Source organism: Spironucleus salmonicida, chromosome 5 (assembly GCF_000497125.1).
Source record: "Spironucleus salmonicida strain ATCC 50377 chromosome 5, whole genome shotgun sequence".
NCBI lineage: Eukaryota > Fornicata > Diplomonadida > Hexamitidae > Spironucleus > Spironucleus salmonicida.
Genome location: NC_090600.1, coordinates 1,387,375 through 1,407,298, shown reverse-complemented (window position 1 = coordinate 1,407,298; position 19,924 = coordinate 1,387,375). Strand labels below are relative to the sequence as shown.

At 29.0% G+C, this 19,924-nt stretch overlaps 15 protein-coding genes across 15 annotated transcripts; 7 read left to right on the top strand and 8 right to left on the bottom strand. All coding sequences in view use genetic code 6, as the record gives it.

Moving 5' to 3' along the window:
* Window positions 1-4: 4 nt before the first annotated feature.
* Window positions 5-379, top strand: SS50377_25410 (uncharacterized protein; the record flags this gene model as incomplete). Its single annotated transcript, XM_067909242.1, has 1 exon — window positions 5-379. The coding sequence occupies one exon, from the start codon at window positions 5-7 to the stop codon at window positions 377-379; it is 375 nt and encodes a 124-aa protein (XP_067764063.1).
* Window positions 380-626: 247 nt separating this feature from the next.
* SS50377_25409 (FeFe-hydrogenase assembly protein HydE) lies at window positions 627-1,757 on the bottom strand (the record flags this gene model as incomplete). Its single annotated transcript, XM_067909241.1, has 1 exon — window positions 627-1,757. One exon carries the CDS (start codon window positions 1,755-1,757, stop codon window positions 627-629), a length of 1,131 nt encoding a protein of 376 aa, XP_067764062.1.
* Window positions 1,758-1,928: 171 nt separating this feature from the next.
* SS50377_25408 (EF hand domain-containing protein) lies at window positions 1,929-2,363 on the top strand (the record flags this gene model as incomplete). Its single annotated transcript, XM_067909240.1, has 1 exon — window positions 1,929-2,363. One exon carries the CDS (start codon window positions 1,929-1,931, stop codon window positions 2,361-2,363), a length of 435 nt encoding a protein of 144 aa, XP_067764061.1.
* An 864-nt stretch (window positions 2,364-3,227) lies between these two features.
* On the top strand, window positions 3,228-3,869 carry SS50377_25407 (uncharacterized protein; the record flags this gene model as incomplete). The annotated part of the gene is made up of 1 exon (XM_067909239.1): window positions 3,228-3,869. One exon carries the CDS (start codon window positions 3,228-3,230, stop codon window positions 3,867-3,869), a length of 642 nt encoding a protein of 213 aa, XP_067764060.1.
* Window positions 3,870-4,284: 415 nt separating this feature from the next.
* On the top strand, window positions 4,285-4,551 carry SS50377_25406 (uncharacterized protein; the record flags this gene model as incomplete). The annotated part of the gene is made up of 1 exon (XM_067909238.1): window positions 4,285-4,551. The coding sequence occupies one exon, from the start codon at window positions 4,285-4,287 to the stop codon at window positions 4,549-4,551; it is 267 nt and encodes an 88-aa protein (XP_067764059.1).
* A 47-nt stretch (window positions 4,552-4,598) lies between these two features.
* Window positions 4,599-7,292, top strand: SS50377_25405 (DEAD/DEAH box helicase domain-containing protein; the record flags this gene model as incomplete). Its single annotated transcript, XM_067909237.1, has 1 exon — window positions 4,599-7,292. The coding sequence occupies one exon, from the start codon at window positions 4,599-4,601 to the stop codon at window positions 7,290-7,292; it is 2,694 nt and encodes an 897-aa protein (XP_067764058.1).
* A 980-nt stretch (window positions 7,293-8,272) lies between these two features.
* Window positions 8,273-8,779, bottom strand: SS50377_25404 (uncharacterized protein; the record flags this gene model as incomplete). Its single annotated transcript, XM_067909236.1, has 1 exon — window positions 8,273-8,779. One exon carries the CDS (start codon window positions 8,777-8,779, stop codon window positions 8,273-8,275), a length of 507 nt encoding a protein of 168 aa, XP_067764057.1.
* An 81-nt stretch (window positions 8,780-8,860) lies between these two features.
* On the bottom strand, window positions 8,861-10,102 carry SS50377_25403 (Kinase; the record flags this gene model as incomplete). The annotated part of the gene is made up of 1 exon (XM_067909235.1): window positions 8,861-10,102. The coding sequence occupies one exon, from the start codon at window positions 10,100-10,102 to the stop codon at window positions 8,861-8,863; it is 1,242 nt and encodes a 413-aa protein (XP_067764056.1).
* Window positions 10,103-10,140: 38 nt separating this feature from the next.
* Window positions 10,141-12,912, bottom strand: SS50377_25402 (uncharacterized protein; the record flags this gene model as incomplete). The annotated part of the gene is made up of 1 exon (XM_067909234.1): window positions 10,141-12,912. The coding sequence occupies one exon, from the start codon at window positions 12,910-12,912 to the stop codon at window positions 10,141-10,143; it is 2,772 nt and encodes a 923-aa protein (XP_067764055.1).
* A 49-nt stretch (window positions 12,913-12,961) lies between these two features.
* Window positions 12,962-14,176, bottom strand: SS50377_25401 (26S protease regulatory subunit 6B; the record flags this gene model as incomplete). Its single annotated transcript, XM_067909233.1, has 1 exon — window positions 12,962-14,176. The coding sequence occupies one exon, from the start codon at window positions 14,174-14,176 to the stop codon at window positions 12,962-12,964; it is 1,215 nt and encodes a 404-aa protein (XP_067764054.1).
* A 109-nt stretch (window positions 14,177-14,285) lies between these two features.
* On the top strand, window positions 14,286-14,981 carry SS50377_25400 (uncharacterized protein; the record flags this gene model as incomplete). The annotated part of the gene is made up of 1 exon (XM_067909232.1): window positions 14,286-14,981. One exon carries the CDS (start codon window positions 14,286-14,288, stop codon window positions 14,979-14,981), a length of 696 nt encoding a protein of 231 aa, XP_067764053.1.
* An 11-nt stretch (window positions 14,982-14,992) lies between these two features.
* Window positions 14,993-15,490, bottom strand: SS50377_25399 (Myb-like DNA-binding domain-containing protein; the record flags this gene model as incomplete). Its single annotated transcript, XM_067909231.1, has 1 exon — window positions 14,993-15,490. The coding sequence occupies one exon, from the start codon at window positions 15,488-15,490 to the stop codon at window positions 14,993-14,995; it is 498 nt and encodes a 165-aa protein (XP_067764052.1).
* A 246-nt stretch (window positions 15,491-15,736) lies between these two features.
* On the top strand, window positions 15,737-17,206 carry SS50377_25398 (Transmembrane domain-containing protein; the record flags this gene model as incomplete). The annotated part of the gene is made up of 1 exon (XM_067909230.1): window positions 15,737-17,206. The coding sequence occupies one exon, from the start codon at window positions 15,737-15,739 to the stop codon at window positions 17,204-17,206; it is 1,470 nt and encodes a 489-aa protein (XP_067764051.1).
* A 41-nt stretch (window positions 17,207-17,247) lies between these two features.
* SS50377_25397 (uncharacterized protein) lies at window positions 17,248-18,558 on the bottom strand (the record flags this gene model as incomplete). The annotated part of the gene is made up of 1 exon (XM_067909229.1): window positions 17,248-18,558. One exon carries the CDS (start codon window positions 18,556-18,558, stop codon window positions 17,248-17,250), a length of 1,311 nt encoding a protein of 436 aa, XP_067764050.1.
* A 624-nt stretch (window positions 18,559-19,182) lies between these two features.
* Window positions 19,183-19,842, bottom strand: SS50377_25396 (Ankyrin repeat-containing protein; the record flags this gene model as incomplete). Its single annotated transcript, XM_067909228.1, has 1 exon — window positions 19,183-19,842. One exon carries the CDS (start codon window positions 19,840-19,842, stop codon window positions 19,183-19,185), a length of 660 nt encoding a protein of 219 aa, XP_067764049.1.
* Between the last annotated feature and the right edge of the window lie 82 nt (window positions 19,843-19,924).

Below are 19,924 nucleotides of genomic sequence, written 5' to 3'. Positions count from 1 at the left end.
ATTTATGTAATATATAATTTATATTGTTTTAGCATTAATGTCAGATGACACAGCTGGTCAAACTTATAACCCTAGGTAGTCAAATTCTATTTAGTATAGAAAATAACCAGTGAAAGTAGATACTGGTCATTCTTATGTAGATGTAAAATAAATTAAAAAGATACTAGATTTTAATAAAACAGCGGACCCAATTGAAGTTTAGGATGAAGAGTCATATGTATATTTATCAGAATTTGGATCAGTATTTATTGCATTAGTATTCAAAGAGATATAAATAATGTAAGCTGATAATGTCTAGCTATCAGATAAAGACATGTTAGAAATTGCAGTGTATAGAATTTAGCACAATTACAAAGAATTTTCTAAGGCAGATCAGTGATAATATATATTCTTTATATTCGTTTTTACTCTAGTTTGATAAATTTTAACACTAAAATCATATCAAAAAATATTATTCAAAAGATTAATTTTGAGTTATTATTATAGTAAAATTTTATCTTTTATACAAATTTATACAAACTATCATATTAATTACAGTAATATTTATTGTAATAGCTATAATATAAATTATAATAGTAATTGCTCCCTTTCAACTAAATAACTAGATTAAGATTAATTTTAACAAATCATTTAGACCTATGTTTAGCATTTAAGTGTTCCACCCAGCTTAATGGGTCCCCTGCAATCGTAAGGTCCATTGTTCTTCCAGCAGACTCAATCTAATTCTTTAAGATATCTAGCGAGCTTTTAACATCATTTTTACCTTCGTAAAGTGAGTATTTCACCTTATTTTCTTAAGGTGTAAGAACTGGCATCACCACATTTGCACCAGCTTTGATTGCCTCAACTCTTCCGTTAGCCTAAATAGTTTCCATCGCAGTTGTAGCGGATATATTAGCCTTGGGATTGTAAATCCTATTTACTGCTATCATCCTCTTAATAGTATCAAATAGGTTTTCGGTATGTAAGTTAGTTTCAATTTGTTTTCTGTCATATTTTTCGGCCAAGGGTGTGCCTTTTGCAGGCAAATAAGGCCCCATACCAATCATATCTGCCCCCTTCCGCTTAAAATACATTATATCCCGAGCTAAGTCATATGTCGTCTGCTCTGGGAGCCCAATGAGAACTCCAGTTCCAACCATAAAATCAAGTGCTTTAAGCTTGTCTAAACATGCATCCCGGGCGTAAAAACGCTACTCTTTTGGGTGTATTTTCGCATAAAGTTCTGGATTGCTCGATTCAATCCTAAGAAGGTATCGATCAATTCCTGCATCCTTCAACTATTTATATTGTCCGAACGATAATTCACCAATAGATCCGATAATCCGGAATCCCTGTTCCTTACTGTACTGCTTGGTAGCCATTTTCTTGATTTCGCGGGCGAGATCAGCCACAAAATCTACTCTTCCTTACGTGACTATCTCCCCAGCTTATAGTAACAACCCTGGATATCCCATATCTATCGCCTTCTAGGCCAGGCCAAGGATAGTTTCCCGATCCAGTAGAAATCGCTCAACGTCGGATGATTTACGAATACCGCAATAGTCACAGTCAAGAGCACATGCATTTGAGAACTCGATGATTGCGCGCAAATTAACGTTTCGGCCTACTGTTTGAAGCGTAATCTGCTCAGATTTGTCGTACAAAATTGCATCTTCAAACTGTTGGTTTTTGCGCTTCAGTAGATAATCTATAGATGCAAGTGTAAGAGGCTTTGCTAGTATTTCATCAGTTAGCGTCGGTGCCGTGGGCAGCATTTTTGGTAGTGAAAACTAAATAATAGATACACTTAGAGTATATGGAGAAATAATAAATAGTATACAATTGTTACTGTACTATACAAATTAATTAATGTTATATAATACTAATTAAAATATTCCATTAATATATTAATAATAATATAAAATATATAAAGTTTAATTTCATAAATGATTTAGAATCTGCCTATTTATCATTCTATCTTTGACGAAATAGATACAGATAAATCTGGCGAGGTTGACTTAGTTGAACTAAGGTGCGCTCTAAATTAGCTAAATATAAATATGGGCGATTCTACTTTAAATTAGTTAGTATCGATAGTAAATGTTAGTGACAAGCCATCAATGAATAGATAAGAATTTGTTCATTTTCTTTATATTTTTGAGAATGCAGATCCTAAAAACATCCCATAAATTTTATTTTTAGCAGCTGATAGTGATTTTTCAGGAAATATTGATGTTGAGGAATTATTTTTCATAATAAAGAAACTTGATGGCTCAGTACAAAAAGATGACATCAAATTTGCTATGGATAAATTGGCAACAAATGGTTAAATGAACTATGATACATTCAGTAAAATAGTAAGCAAATTGGTTGAGAAGTGATTTTCTCTTATAAATAAAAATAATGTAGTTCATTATAAATTAGCAGAATTATGCTTTTTTAACTATACTTAAGGTGAAATATTTTATGGTTTAAAATAAGTATGATGGTTGCACCCGTCTAATTGATACTAATTTACATAGACTTATACTCTCTACTTAGGCATTGTAATAACATGTGGTTGTAATTTATAATTAGGTTTATATTAAAATACAGAGTTTGGTCGCTGTATAACTTGAGAGTGATATGTATTCCAATATTCTGACTACTTTTTCTATTTTAACTCTGTAGCAGCCAAATGTATTAAGTTTACATCCTATATTGTTAGTCGTTATGAAATAAGTGAATTGTATAGCTAGGTAACAGTAAGTGATTTTGGTAAGCTCAATTATTAATTATTTAATATTTAATATTTAATTTGGCGTTTTTAGGTCTAAGATATCATTTAATCTAAAACCGATTACCTAAGATCCAAGTCCATTTTATTAGATATAACAAAATATTTTAATAATATATAATTTAAATATGGACGAATAAAATATCCAATAAAAATTAAATGAAATAGCTTCTATATAAGTAAGTGAAATAGAATAGGAAATAGCTTAATTAGAAAATAAATAATAAGTATAAGCCAAATTAAATGAATATAAAAATGCGAAAGAAATTTTGTTAAATTACTTGGAGAGATATAACAATGAAAAAATAGATGAATTTTAATGATTTGAAGAATTTTCTTAGTAATTATCACTATATGACTTCACATGTATGTTTATGCGTGTTAAACTATATTTTATAACAGTTGTGATAAAAAATTAGTCATATAATATATATTATATAGTAATCTGATCCTAATACTCCAGAAATAAATGCGGATGTTTTTACAAGAGCCATCAGAAGATGCCATTAATAGTGCAATATTAAGCAAGTCTCTCAAACCAAGACCTCCACCTAAATTTAGATTAAGATAATACAAATCTAATGTGCCGGATCCAGCTTCCTAGTTATAAATTTAATTCGATAATGCAATTTAAAATAAATACTTATAAGATCTACCTATTACAGAGATATAGTTAAAAAGTAGCATTAGTAACAAGTAACACCCTTTGGTGCCAAATTAAACACCATTTGATAGTTTTTCTTTATAATAATAAGCTGATAGTTAGATTTATCTACAAAACTTTCTTAGATAGTATTATTAGTCCACAAGAATATAAAACTGTTCAGAAAAATAACTCAGTGTGAAATTTACTGATTTTGGTGTTACTAATGATTACATTTCATAGTTTTATTAAAAAAATGCTGATGAGTAAGAAATAAAATTAAATTAAAAAGAGTTAACGCTGATTCCAACTAAGCTTATTATTGACCTTGATAAACTGACTAAAAAACATAAATACGAATTGGATAGAATAAATCAACCAGGCTTTCGGCGACGATATGGTAATACTACATTTATTGGGCATTTACCAAACATTTAGACAATGGCGAATATTAAAAATTACAAATGATAGCATGATTTATACTTTACAGCATACTTATTTTTATTTAAATTTATGATATAATATAATAATAAAGTCATTCCGTTTCTAAATAATGGCAGCATAAATATTAATTGCAACTCTTTAAAACCTTAACGATTATATCTCATTACTTAAAGGTAAAAGTAACTAAGTATTTAATGAGAATCCTAAATGTGATGTTACTTAATTCAATTACCTCATAGAAGAGTTATAATAATAAATAACAAATGCAAAATAATAACTATGTCGTGAAATATTCTAGTTTGAGAAGAATATATTGGATTAAGTTGATATCTTGGAGTAAAAGGTTAATGTGATAATTAAAGTTATTGAATGAATTTTCAAATTTGTTATATTTTATTTACTTTATATAAATATACTTTAATTTATATTCTCTTCTAAAATGACAACTAATACATATTTGAACACCATTGATAATCTTAATAAGTATATTGATCTATTAAATACTGAAAGTAGCTTGATAGAGCATAATTGTCCTACTATTTCTACTACAGATTTGAAAAAGTAAGTTAATGATATGAAAGTAAGTTTTTCTAGAGATACGAAATTATTAGCAACAAGTATTAGTACCTTTGAGTATAACACAATCTAAATTATCAACCAATTAAATTAAAAAGTTGATTCCCTCAGCAAAATTACAATGTAATGATTAATAATTTATATGATAAATATATATAGATATATTAATATATCCAAATGGAAGAGCTATTCATAGAATCTCTTTCAGATGCTATACTACAAGCAAAATGTGTTAAAAAGTTTGTTATACACGAGCGTAAGGTTAACATCATTCCAGATGTATATAATTAGTCAGCAAGTCCCCCATTTCCCACATTTAGAAATTTTCTGCTAAATAGTCTTCAAATAGTTGCAATTACGGAAGCATTACACTCATCAGCTATAATAACAGCACCAACTTCAGCAGGTAAAACACTTGTTGGCGCTTTCTTGATTGATACTTTTTATAAACAGTAGAAACGATCATTTTTCACTGTTCCATCTCGTGCTCTAGCTAGTGAAGTACATGAATTTTTAACTTCTATTTTTGGTACTGTAGGCTACAATTGTGGAGACAAAAAGATTAATTCTAATGCGCTTATTCAAGTCCTGACATATGAAAAATTCGATATTTTAACATAGAAAACCAATATTGAAAAAGCCTTAATCATCATCGATGAATTTCATTTTATAGGTCTCGAAGGGCGAGGCTATGTGATTGAACGTCTCCTAGCTAATAAAAATAACTAGTTTCTATGTCTCTCTGCAACACTTAAAAATGCAAAAGAAATAGCTGCCTGGATAGGCTTTAAGCTTCTTTAATTTGATGAAAAACATAGAAAATTTCATGTTAAAACTGAGTTTTGCAAAAGTTTAAATTTATCTGAAAAATTAATTTAAAATTCTAATCAAAATTTTTCAACAATAATTTTTGTTAGAAATCGTTAAAAAGTTATTGATTTAGCTATTGAATACGCTTAGAAATTTCCAAAAATAACACTAATATAACCACCTTAAAACAATATTTTGAAGCGAACTTTAGCCCATTAAGTAGGATTCCATTCTGCTAGTCTCAATTCTTCTGATAGAAAAATAGTTGAAAATCTCTTCCGTAACAATGCTATTAAACTCCTATTCGCTACTACTACACTAGCCTATGGTGTTAACTTACACGCCGATAATGTTATTATTTATGATAGCTTGCATTTCACATAAAGCGATTTACTACAAATGAGTGGCAGAGCTGGAAGAGACCGCGATGGTGAGGCAATAATTGTGGGGGAAACGCGTGAGATTGTTATTGAAGTGGCTGAATCATAATTTTTAGACGATATTTTGCGGTCGGCAATTATATTTAGAAATTAAGGATTTAATTTAATTGAAGGTATTAAGAATTCATTGTTCTGTTACTAAAATAAACTTAATGATTAATAATTAAACGAATTAATAATCAATATTGAATAGTTGTTATAAAAATATGAGTTTGTAGGCTAAAATGGACTTACAAGACTAGGAAAATGTGTCATACGACTATATCAATCACCTAAATTAATTATTTAATTATCAAACTTAATGAAGTAATACTAACATAATATGAGTGGTCTAATTTAGATTGCAACGATTTCTATGCCAAAATATAGTATTTTAAGTGATAATTAGATGTAGGAATTCGCGGATATCATCAGTCTTATTAGTACTACTTATCATTCAAAAATTGGTGTGCTTTTCAAACTAGCTAAAACTAATATTCGATTTGAAACTTTTGAATAAGAAAAATAAGTATTTATAGAAGAATGGAATCGAATTTTGAACCTAATTTTTGAGATTTGCATTATTAACAAAAATGGTTATTGGGGCAACTTGGCATGTCAGGAATTATGTCAAATAGAAGAAGAAACTGATAACATATTATTAAAAAATGATGATATATAATTACATTCGGATATAGTAAGAGCTATATAATAAAATAAAATTGATGATCTGAATGAAAGGCAACAGAATTTGGTTAGGCTTTGTCAAGAAATGTACAAATTTGCCTTTGACGTATAAATTTAGCCAATACATGATAATTAGTTTAGAATAACAATTCATATGACTAATTACAAAAATATCAAGTACATGATATTTGGTTATGATATATTAATAAATGACATTATACCCTCTGCAAGAACAGTCATTGAATTTTAATGCGATATATAACAAAATCCATCTATTTTCCTTCTAATTTATTAAGGGTGTAATAGATAATTAATGGGATTTAATATGTTCGAATATTTTATACCAGTTAATAAATCAGAAAAATCATACAAATTTTAAAATATCTAATAGCTAACTACATTATTATAAACTTTGGATATTCAAGGTAAAAATATATTTATCCTATCTGATAATTTAAAATAAGAAGATAAAATATAAATAAGCAAAACACTTGGTATTGTTGACCAAAAAATACTATTTAACTTAGATTTGGATATAAACTATAAAACAGAATTGAGTTTATAAAAGTAACAATATTAGTTAATATATGGGCGAAACATATCTAATTCTGATTCACTATTTATCTTTCAAAATTCTATTATATTTCAAGATAGTGATAGTTCAATATTCACATTAGAATCAATACTTGACTTAAGATTTTAATAAATATTTTAAGATAATATGGAGACCAATATAGAAGAATTTATGTAAATGCTATCTGAGTCATTTTTAATACAACGATATTAGGAGAATCCATCATTTTATTAGTTATAAATATTGAACAATTACCTATTCTAATAAAACTATAAATATACAGTAACTGAAGACCAAATAAGCACTCATTTAACATAATTAATCGAGAGTATATTAGAATAATTCTAATTTGATGGAGAAATAATTATTTATAAACAGTGAGAAATACATTATAATATAATTATATTTAATTATTGTAACCTTTATTTAATATAATGAATAATTTCTCGATTATCCATTTAAGGTTTCAAAATTTTAATCATATCTTTAAAGAACGGAACCAGTTATCATCAGACCTACCTTAAAAGGAAAAACTTATACCATTTATATAAAATCAACTAAAGCTGCTAGAAAAAGGATATGACTCAACTTGCTTTTAGCAACAACTGCAGAATTACATTAACTAGCCAAATTTAGAGCCATAATATTAAAATATTATACTTTAGGCTTTCGGTAGAATAGCTGTTTATTAACATCTGGTTAATATAGATCTTTCTTATTACTGTTAAAAATTTATTAAACATCCTTTATATGCATAGTCAGTTATATAATATGTAGTATAGGCAGAAAGATATGATATATTGGATTTACTGGCTGAAATCAACATTTAGCATAAAGTTACTGTCACTTATTGTTTTTGGGGATATTACGTTTTAATACTTAATAATCAACAATTATTTAATAACGTGCTTACATTAACAAGTTTAACATTATATTAAGATTTTTTCATGCCAACGGGAACGGATTCCATACTTTCAAAACCGAGTTCATTCTATTTTTGCCATATTGCGATTTTTGCATTCTCAACTATTTACCACCAGGCTTTTCTGGATATTTTTTTATCTAAAATAGAACTTTTCGATCGTAAAGTCCGCTATAAGTATTTAAATTATTTTTTTGAGTATTTTTATGATGCAATATTTATTATTTTAGATTAAAAAAATGGATTGGAAAAAATGTTAAATAATATGTCAAACGATACTTTATAATAAAATATAATTAATTAATTACTTGAATCTGAAGATATTATTCTATTAAAATATATGCATTAGTTGAATATTCTACTCAAAAAACTATCAGTTATAAACTCTTGTTAAACAACTGAATATATATAATAAAAATTAACTAATATACAATAAACATCACTATGATTCAATGTTATCTAAAAATTATTTATTAAATTTAGCAAAAGAGCTGTTACTTTCATAAAATTTAGCAGAATATACATTACCATATTTTTAAGAAGATAACGACGTATCTTATAATGATTTTTAACATTAATTTATAACCATTCCTTTGATTTATTCTTATTAATGTGTAAACTTTTATCTTCCTGTATATTTTTTAATATCTGTTAGCCGAGAATATACGTCTGGTGCATTTTCAGAAGGCAGTTATTTACTCTAAATATTTGTCCTTAAAAATGTACTTAATGGAGTAAACCTATTTAATTTTTATTTTTATCTATAATTATTGTTATTTTAAACTATTAACTATTTATTTTTAAAAATTTCTCGCTAACTTCCTGTATAAAATTTTGATTCAGATAACCTATTATATACAGATTTTGATTCGTGTCTAGCCACTGAATAGTCAATAGATTCTATGCAGTTATTTAGATCTTAAATAATTTACATAAATGGATCCATTTAAAATTTCGATTTAGTATAATATAATAATAACTTTTAATACTAATTTTAAAATCTAACTGTTACATTACATAATCTAAGTCAATCAACAAAACATTCCACCGTGCTCTTAACCTTGCTTTTACTTAATTTACTAAATCTAATAGATGTATTTATAAGTCTGCAAATCAAGTGTTCTGTGAAATTTTGATAAACACTTGTAATGAAGGTATCATTTCTTGACATAAATTCAGTTAACTAAGATTTGTCATAATTTTATGCAGAGTCTAAAAGGCAAAATACATTACCCCCAGTTTAGCTTATATAGTCTGCTTAAAAGCTTCCAAGCATCAGGTCATCAACACATATGAGGTACAGAGGGACATCTTTTAGTGTACGAGTTACTGTCACAAATTCAATACAGAAATTATTAGAAGAATACGAACTATTGATAAAATTTTAACCTAAAATTCCAATTTTTATTTTTTTTTGAAACAATGGTCGCTGATGAAGTTCCAGCCGTTTATCATAATATATTTGTAAGATTTCAAGAGCAGTTAAACGTTAATTCTAGTCCTTAATTAGTGTATTATTGAGAAGTGTTCGAAATTTTCCCTAAATACTTTTTGGTAATTCACATGATTTACTACTGTTAAAATGAACTTATAAAGAATGAATTTTATTCATAAATGGAGCATCACCCTCTAAAAGATAATAAATAACACACCCTAATCCCCAAATATCTATTTTATTGGTATATTTTTGACCCAAAATCTATTCAGGTGATTGAAATTCTGGTGTTCCTACCATAGTATTTTGATATTCTTACTTTTGTTTCTTACTACATCCAAAATCAGCTAATTTAACAGATAAATGTCCATTTTAAACATGCAATAAGATATTTTATGGTTTAATGTCTCTATGTAAAAAATGTTAATAGTGCAAATAATAAACAGCCTTTACTATTTAATAGACTAACTCATCAACAAATTTGAATTAAATTTCCTTGTATCTGTACATTTCTTTAAATCTCTATCTTGTATTTTCAGTAACCAAATTACCTGCATTACAATATTCCATTACTATATAGAAATATTAGTCTATTTTAAAATATTCATATATCTATACTATATTTGGATGTCTCAATTAACTATGTACATTTGCTTCTTTCAATGCCTCCTATAGATAAATCTCTTCTACTTCGAATGCGGGAAGCTATTTAATTGCAACTTTTTACCTGGTTATAGTATTAGTAAATAACCCAACAATCCCCATAGCTCCCGATCCAATAATACAGTCTAACAAAAATTTATTGTTTAAATAGTTGCTGCGAAGATTTTTCATTTTCAAATACATATTGAATATAATATTATAATAACTACTCATATATTACCAAATTTATCTAAGTATTATTGCATCATTTTTTGCTCATACTTTTCAATGATCTAAACTTATTTCGGCTTTGCTAGCTCTGAATAATAGTTCGAATCTTTAAGTTAACATTTCAAAACGGGATTAAGTGATCTAAGTGGCAAACTTACGCTTACAGTTGCTCTATTACCACCAGTATATTTTTTTTGGCCTATTGAGTACTATTTCGCATCAGATGGGTCAACTTTCTTAACAACAATTGAACTGGCATGACCATATCCGCTTTAACTGATTCGCTCCTATTTCCTAAGTTCCCGCTCTAATTATTCATGGTGATTAATATTGCTCCGCTGGTTAATTTTCTGCGGGTGAATCACTGGAACTCCTAAGATAGGCTATTATTAGGTAGTGACACCTTCCCGGTAAGGAGTTAATCTGACTGTCGCTAAAGATGCATCAAAAGCTGTAATTGACAGCTTATCAAATGCTAGTTTAGGAGCTATATCAAAAGTATTACCTGGACTGGAATCTTATGGGTGTGGCGTTTTGGTAGCTCCAGTAGGCTGAACCGTAGCTCTACTTGACGGAAGTTGAATATGAAATGTATCACTATTTGGAATTTGAGACTATTACTACTATAAAGAAATTAGAGGGACGGTTGGTTTTATAGAGGTTATAATTGTAGTAGATACAGAAGGTACACTTTCTTAAACTGGTAAACAATTGGTGATATCAACAGGTTTGACGCTGTTTATGACACTTGGGTTTATATTCGTTTTAGGATTTGATTATGTATTGGAACTTTCTTATACTTTTAAGGATTTAAATTACGGTTATTATTTTTGTGAGGCTTATGGATTATTACTTTCTGCTGCTTTTAATTACCGATTATCTTTCAGTTTTTCCTTAGATGTTAGCTAAACTTTATCCTATTGTTGGTAATGATTTACAGGAGTACATTTAGTAGTTTGTAGGATATCCGATTCTGTGTTATTATATTTAGGATCAGATTAGTTTTTCAATTTTACTTACAGCACCTCTATCTAGCTTGCTATGCATTTTTTTTATGTAGTAACTTGCTTTTGGATATCTTTTGTATTCAAATTAACATTCTCTAGATCATTACCTTACTATAAATAATTACCATTGGATTGAGCTTATTTAAGTAATTCTTGACTTTCAACAATTTTTTTACGATGTTAATCTAATTTTTACCCTTAAATTTAATCAATAGTCTTAGCTTCTAAACTTTATATTATTTTCTAGTCATCAGTCTTCTATGATGACTCACTTACAACAAAATCTTGTACCTCCTTGCTATCGCTCTATTTTTTAGTAATGACTTTCTTTTTCAAAACAGTTTTTGGATGTTATTTTCCTCTTGTCGTAACTGGTGGTTTCAACTAGACTGAATTAGGAAATGACATATTTGGTGAATTAACACGTTAAATTTAACCAACATCAATGTTTTTTAATAGAATATTATTTGCCCCACTTTAATTTCCTGTAGTTTTGTAACTTTCAGTATCCTTTTCTCGAATAATACTAACCTTTCGAGGAGTAGCACGAGGAATTATTATCTCTTGTTATATTCTTTATAACACTTGTTATGTTGCTTAAATGTCATTATTTTAAAATTAAATCACAAATTCTAAGCCTTCAATTTGAAGGATGGTTTTTGATTATTTGTTATTAATATAATTTTTTAATATTGGTACTAGATCAATATAAAAAATCTAATCTTCTAATGTTAAACAATTTTAAACACAAACTTCTAGTTACCGGGTCTATATTTTGCCAGCGATAGAGCTAGTTTAATCTTTATGAATAAATAACCAATTATCTTAATTATAACAACCTAAAAGAGATTCATTTCCTTCAAAATTAATGTCGTTTCCTCCGAGCTCCAAATCGTGTTACTTGATACACTTTACATTATTCTAGATATTGTAGCCAATACACTAAATAGCTAAGAAATTAGTATGTTTTTATAAAAAATATTCAATTGATACCTACTTACTTACACCAAAATTAAGAGTTATTGATAAATTCTTAATTTCTTCACCAAACATCTGATATAATTATAAAGCTATATCATCGAGTTCTCCTGTTGTCTTACCACCAAAAACGAAATTCAAAAGCCCCAAACGTACAATTTAACTAAACACTGGCTCTATTACTGTATTTTCACTAGATGCTAATAAAAGACAGTCTAGAAGGCAAATATAATATTTATTGACCTCATATGAGAAAAAACTTTATGCTAGTCCCCAATTAGATACACTAGCACCACATAGAACGAATTCAGTAGGAATTTATAGAATTAAAGCTGAAATAAGCAGATTAAAGCGAAATTAGGCGAATGGGAGCCTAATTTATGTCTACCTTTTGACAACACAATAAAATTCATCTGATATTATTTCAACTTAGAGTAGATTCTTTAAATTCACCTGTGACCTTGGCAAGAATATATTGGTTGTGATATTTAAAATATTAAATGTTACAACTTGCTTTACTATACTAACTGATAGTGAAAACTTAACAAGTTCGGGTACAGAGATATTAAAAAATGGAATATGGATGTTAAAATCTGAAATAATAAATTTTTCATCCAACTTGAGAACTATGCGTGTTGGCTCGTCCACATATTGAAACTTAAACACCATATTATCTTTGTATTATTACATTGGGCCTCTATACTCAATATCGTCGTTATCCAGACAAACTTATACAAAATTTGAGGTGAACTGAGATGGAAATTATAGCGTTAATTCCAAATTCATTTTTATAAATTTTTTATATTAATTCTTATATAATTAAAAATATGGTTTTTCACTCATCAATGTCATTTTTTCTTTTTGCGATAGTTACATCCCAAGCTTTTTCAAAATCATCATGACTAACAATGAATCTATTATTTCTTACAGCTTGCATACCCGCTTCTCTGCAAACATGGGCTATATCAGCTCCTGATATTTTAGCATTTTTTGAGACAAATACTTCAAAATCTACGTCTTTCTCTAAGTTCATCTTCTTACTGCAGACTTAGAAAATTAATCTTTTTTCTCTCTTATTTGGGAATGTAATTTCGACTTTCCGGTCACATCTACCTGTTCTTAATAAAGCAGGATCTAACGTATCAGGTTTATTAGTTGCAAAAATTACTTTAACAACACCTCTATTGAGTTTTCTTGCAATAGTCTCTTAATCATCATATTCATTGACTTACTCTTATTTAAAGTGTTCAGGGTTATTAAAACCATCTAATTAGGTTAAAAGCTCAAGTAAAATGCGCTAAACTTCTTTATCTCCGTCAGTAGCGTTATCGTATCTTTTTGTCGCTATTGCATCTACTTCATCAAAGAAGACAACAGATGGGGCCATATCTCTAGCCAATTTGAAGATATCACGAATCATTCGAGCACCTTCGCCCAAATATTTTTGAACACATTATGAAGATGAAATGTTAATAAATGTACAGTCACAAGCATTTGCAATGGCTTTAACTAATAATGATTTACCATTACCAGGTGGCCCAAAGAGAAGCACCGCATTAGGTGGCACTATATTTAGTTGTTTAAAAATATGAGGTTACTTAATAGGCATTTCTACTGCTTCTCTAAGATCTTATTTCGCAGAATCATATCCACCGATATCGGCGAATGTAATATTAGGGCGTTCTTCTACGTTAACCAAATTTTAATTTTACTCATTTTATACTGGTAGTACTTTATGAACAGCATAAGACGTTCTGTTAAGTGCAACATTTGCCATAGGCTTGATATGAGCAGGATTAACGTGGGATGAAACACGAACTAAAACATTTGACTATAAATTTGAAGGCTAAACTATACATCTTTATGCATCTACTGGTTCTACTACAGAACCAATTAGAAGTGGTGTTTAATGTAACTAAGAGTATTATGTCAAAAGCTAGGAGTGAGAGGTTCTTAAATGCTAATAATCTTATTATAAGAAAGATATCTGTGAATCCAAAAACTAGAGCTTAGATTCAAGATCACGAAGGGTTTAAAACTAAGATGACATTTAGAGGATAGGGACAAATATACTTTTTATATTATATAATTTTTACTACCTATTAATTTAGGTAGTAATATTTTATTATATAGCTATAATAATCTTAATCTTTTATCAAATGAATCATGTTTAAATATAACAGCTAAATGACCTTCTATCTCTCACATTAACTCCTAATATAAGATTTATACTAACATAACGTATTTAAACGGCGATGAAAACAAAATCTTTATAAAATTTTCGTTCTTCTACCATGACAGTTTCGCCTCTTATCAATCCAATTTCACTTTATGATGTTCTTCGTCGTATTCCAATTTATGCAGACCTTCCATTTCTTTAATTTGGAGAAATTGTAGCCTGTCTGTCAAAAATACTCGAAAACTTCAAAATCTAAACGGGCGCACGTTCACAGACGACACAAGCTGCAGCTAATGACCTACAAGAGCTTATAATGTCCCTATCTAGTGAAATTGCATCATAACAGCTCGAATTTACCCTGTCTATCCCCTTTGATGTTCTGTTTACCTAAGCCTTAGAGGCATTTCCGGTAATTACAGAAAAGTAAGAGAAATAATAGCCTCCCACTTCCTCTGATTTGGAAGCATTGAAGGAACAGTTTATGTAAATGCGTTCTCACCATGCAAAGGCACTTGTGATAAGCAGGTTCCTCCGCGAATGTGGTGTACAGGCTATTGATCTGATACAAGCATAAGGGGCATTTGAGATAGATTTTACAGCACTTCCAAGTTAGATGTTTTGGAAATTAGCAAGTATTGTAAAAAAGTATGCCCCTAAGACCAAGCTTATTGAATGAAAATATTTATATCACTCTTGTGTTTCACCTACTAACTCTTCTTCCTCATCTCGTAGCGCCAAAAACCCATCCCATGGACTTTAATCAACAATCCTATTCTTACACCCCCAAGAATCTTCACTATAGTTTATAAGGGGAAATATTTTTCTGAAAAATTGGTCATTCCAGCTATTCTAAATTTACCAAAGATAACGTGCGTGAAGTTTCTTTGCTGAAAACTTGCGAAAATATGCTTCTTAAATCAGCTCAAAGTCTGGGCCATGTTTTTATACTGCAATGATTAAAAGACGAGATTCTTCGCTAGTAAAAGCACTAGGCCTAACTGGAGACTCTAGTCTATTTTTCCGCTTCAAATATTCTATTTTTGAACGAACTTCCTCTGTTGATCGGTTTGGAAAAGGTCGAGAAATAGCTGGATAAAGAATTTATTTTCTGCCTCTTAACTATTCATGTAAAAGAGTTGTGGAAATCAAATGCTGGGTTTCGTCCGATGTCCATCGTAGAGGCATTTGGAATGATATAATAACAATAATAATAATATTATATCAAACATTTTTATAAAAAATTAAATTTATAATATATCTAATACTATTATATTTTTAGTGTATAAATTTTGGTATAGTAGAATTATAACAAACAAAAACTTATATTGTAATATATTATTCTTTTAATTCTTATTTAATTCATTAAAATATATACAAAATTTTATCTATAATCATATATTTGATTAATATGTTAAAAGGTTCAATTTAAAAATGGGTCCAGTTGATGATCTTTAAAACGAAGAGTAAAATTAAATACATAATGAGTCAGTAAATAAAATAATGACTTAATCTGCTTTTAGCATGTTAAATTTAGAGATAATTCCAACTTTTGTAGCATAATTTGCTTATGTACTTCATCAGTTTGTTTCTATGCATTTTTAATATAATCTGATATTCAATAAAGACCCAGTAATGTTTGCTATTATTTATGGTGGCACTTCGATAACATAGGCATTCTCTGCTGGTACTTGGATGTTATTCTCGTAGTAGGCAAGCGAGGCACTTTTTAACAAAAAAGAAGAGAGAGCAACCTATTTGAATCATTTATCCTTTAAAATTTCTCTCTTCTGGACTATTGTAGGTTTCATTGTATTTTATCCAATAGATCATTTTCTAGTTAATTTATACAACATTCCTTCATAATTATGGTTTTAGTATTATATCACAATTGCCCTTTCAATGCCTATTTAGACATTCTTTGAAGGTTAAATGCTTAGGTACGCTGCGGAGGGTAGAAAAACCGTAGCTGCTTCTCTTTCAATATTTTATTCAATTATATTTATAACAATTGAAAGTTTAGGCTATCTTTTTTCGACTGCAACTTCTACCTGGCCAACTGGACTTTCTTATATTCTTACTGGGTTAACTCTCATTGTCTGGACATGCTTGTGGAATTTTGGCTTATCCATTTTTGGTGCTAAAAATAATCAGGTTATATTGACAAATTGGAAAGAAATAGTTTCTTTTAAGGGATTTAAAGGATATTTCAAAGATCTATTTAACATTCTTTCTTTATCCTCAACATTAACTTTGCTAAAAATGTGCTTTGGTGTAGCAGTTTTACTTGCTGCGACATAGGTTTAATCGTAACCGGATTCTTTTTAGTAAGGCTAGCTTTTGCTAGTGTTTTCTTACTTTGGTCAAGTTTTTCGAATTGTATCTATCAGTCTTTCTCAGTTCTTTACACGATATACACTCATTTGTATATCTGGCAAATAACATAAGAGACTTAATGAAATCATAATGAAATCAATAATTCTCGGCTTAGTTTTAACTTGCATTACGGTTGTTCTCTTTTTATATGTGCCGATAATTTAAACATTTGTACCTCTAACGGCTGATACTGCTAGTGTAAGTCAGGCAATTCTATTTAGTGGTATTGGTGGATTTTGTTAGATTTTTGCAGAAATTGCACTTTGTTTAGCTTTAGCACATTAGCATTACATTATAATCGGCGGTATTGGAGTATTAAACATGGCTGGTATTGTAGCTACCAGTTTTATATACTAAATATTTTAAGGATAAACTGGAAATTTCTTCAATATACCATTTTGGGGTGAAATTTATGGAGGTGTGTCTGGCCTAGTGGTAATTGTGTGTTACTATATCTCTTTTCATATTAAAGCTAAAAAGGAGAATTAAGATGAAAATAAAAATAAGAAGGCTAAAAAAGTTAAGTGATATTTAATCTACTGTATTTTAACACCGTATCCTCTCACTGCTCACTATTACCATCCTTTAACAACAACTTCACCGCTAACTCCACCAGCTACCATCATGCCGCCACTAACATAAATACTACTAATACTGCAACCCAAATCTTCAAAAGCAACTACCTTTTCTTTTCTCATAACGATATTTTCAGCAGATACATCTATACCATATACTAAAACAAGACCTTTTTCACATCCAATAAACATTTTTCCTTAATCAATAAAACATGAACAAGCAATTTCTTATAAAGTTTCTCCAAACTCAACAAACTTGCCATTTTAAACATTTAAAGAAGCAAAGGAGTTACTAAAAACGCAGATAATAAAATTCATGAACCCTAGAATATCAATAGGTGTTAGTTCTACTTTGCAATTTATTTACAAAGTATGTGCTGTAATTGAAAAATCATTATTAATTTACATAATTCTAGCACCAGTGCGTGTGGTCCCTACTAAAGAATCCGGAATTAAATTCAAAAATTAACCATTCTTAATAAATTTTTCTTTTAGTGAAACAAATATGCAAGATTAGAATGAAATAGCTGAAGTAAAAATTAATGGTTATTTTTAATCTAATTATTCTGTAAAATGTTAAGTTTTAATAAGCTATGCTGTATTAGTTATCTCTGCACAAGTGAAAAATCCAGATCCAAAAATAAAGACTCTATTATTTAAATATGCCAAAGTTGTAGCCGGTTGAGGTACTGTTAAAAATGAAGCATCTGCAGCATTGCGGATAAGTGACTAATTTAAATCTAAAACATCAGCAAAAGGAATAAGACTTCCTGCTTAAGACGTCTAATGAATGAAAATCTTTTTCTATTTAGATGCTAGTATCAATAACCCATCAAAATAAGAAGCTGTGGTAAGAGGCCCATCTGCTCTAAATGTGTGTAATGACGCTCCATCCTCACGCCAAATACGAGCAGTACCGTCTTTAGAGGCAGTTAACAGTAAACCTTTATGCAACGTAATATGTGCTATTTAACGAGAATGCAATACAAGCTTTCGTGCCTTTGGTATTTATTAAAGTGGAGCTGGAGGTTATACCACTGTTTATGGAGCTGGCGAGGATACTTTTGACTATTAAATTGTATTGCTTGAATATGTAAAAGGAGCTTATTATTATGCAGGTTATCCAGGTGACATTCTATATAAATCTAATTATTAAATTGCGGCAGTAAGACGTTCTCTGAGTTCGTTATTCTCAAATTATAACCGCGATATTGATTATTCATATTACTACAAATGTCTTTATATACCATCTAAACAAGCAGACGGTGGCGGTAATGGATCGATTCTATCTGTTGCGTCCTCCATAAATGTTGAAATGGATAAATTTAAGCTAAGTGTATATCAACATATAATAATGTATTTATACCTTATTAGCTTCAATTTATATATTTAATATTTTATTATAATTTAAATATTAAAAATGACAAGTTATTCCAATTTAGACCATGCAAAACCAGAATATATCTAAAATACCTTACTGGAGGAGCGTAGTATGTCCAAACGTTTTAAAAAACTAGTATTTTTCTAACAAATTGATATGATGAAAGTTAAAAAAGCATCTCCTATTTAATTTCGAGGACCATCTAGATTTTAGTCACTTAATAATGGTCTTATTGCAAAAGATAACATCTAATAGATCCTTTAACTATAGTAAAATTAAAAAATATTAAATACAATTCGTTCTCCAGACGAAATGTACATGTCTCTAAAAAAATAGTAATACTCACTTATACCATAAAATAAAGTTTAAAACGATGTATCATTACGACATCCGCAGTTTAAAAGATAAGCATTAGCTGCCTCATTAGGGCTTAGATAAGAGCTTCAAATTAGTACGAAAAGAATAGAAGTATGCTAGAGCCTTAGCATAGTATAATTTTAACTTCGCCCTAGTCTTTAGAATATCAATCGAAAGTGAATTTTTATGTGTCACTATAATAAGACCTCTCTATCCATGTCATAATTCGAAAAATCTCCTCGGTCAATTCTACCTAAACTAAAGTAATATATATAAGATCTTCCAAAAAGATCATTTTTACGACTAATTTTATCGCTTATGAACTAAATTATTTATTCTTACCCCTAATAAGCTGCATATGCAAAAACATCCCTTCCAAGTTTATCTCTATTTTCAAGACATTCCTTTCCTAATAGATCGTACAAAGTAATGAGAACATCAAAATGACCATTTTTAATTGCTTATTAAGCAATAGATACATTATTAACATCTAATATCATATGCTCTCCAATTAAAATATGCACAGCTTCTTCAAAACAGCTGTAACAGCACATTGCTAATGCTGTAAATCCCCAATCGTTAATCTTTCCTTACTCCGATATTAAAAAATTAACTGCATGAATATTATAATTATCAACAGCAAACATTAAAGCTGTCCATCCTCTATCATCTTAAAATCCAATAAAACATGATAATTGCTCGAATACAAATTGACTAAATTCTTACTGAGCTTACACCATTAAAGGCGTTGGATAATTAATCTCACTAAGCATCATTTCGTTTGCAATTCTACTAATGCATTTACATTTAATTTTAATAGCTTCTTCAAGTGAATCGCAACATTTTTTCATTTATAAATAACGTATAGCTATAATATTGTATATATATGGTGATTTATTATCTAATAACTTATTATATATAATTATTAGATTA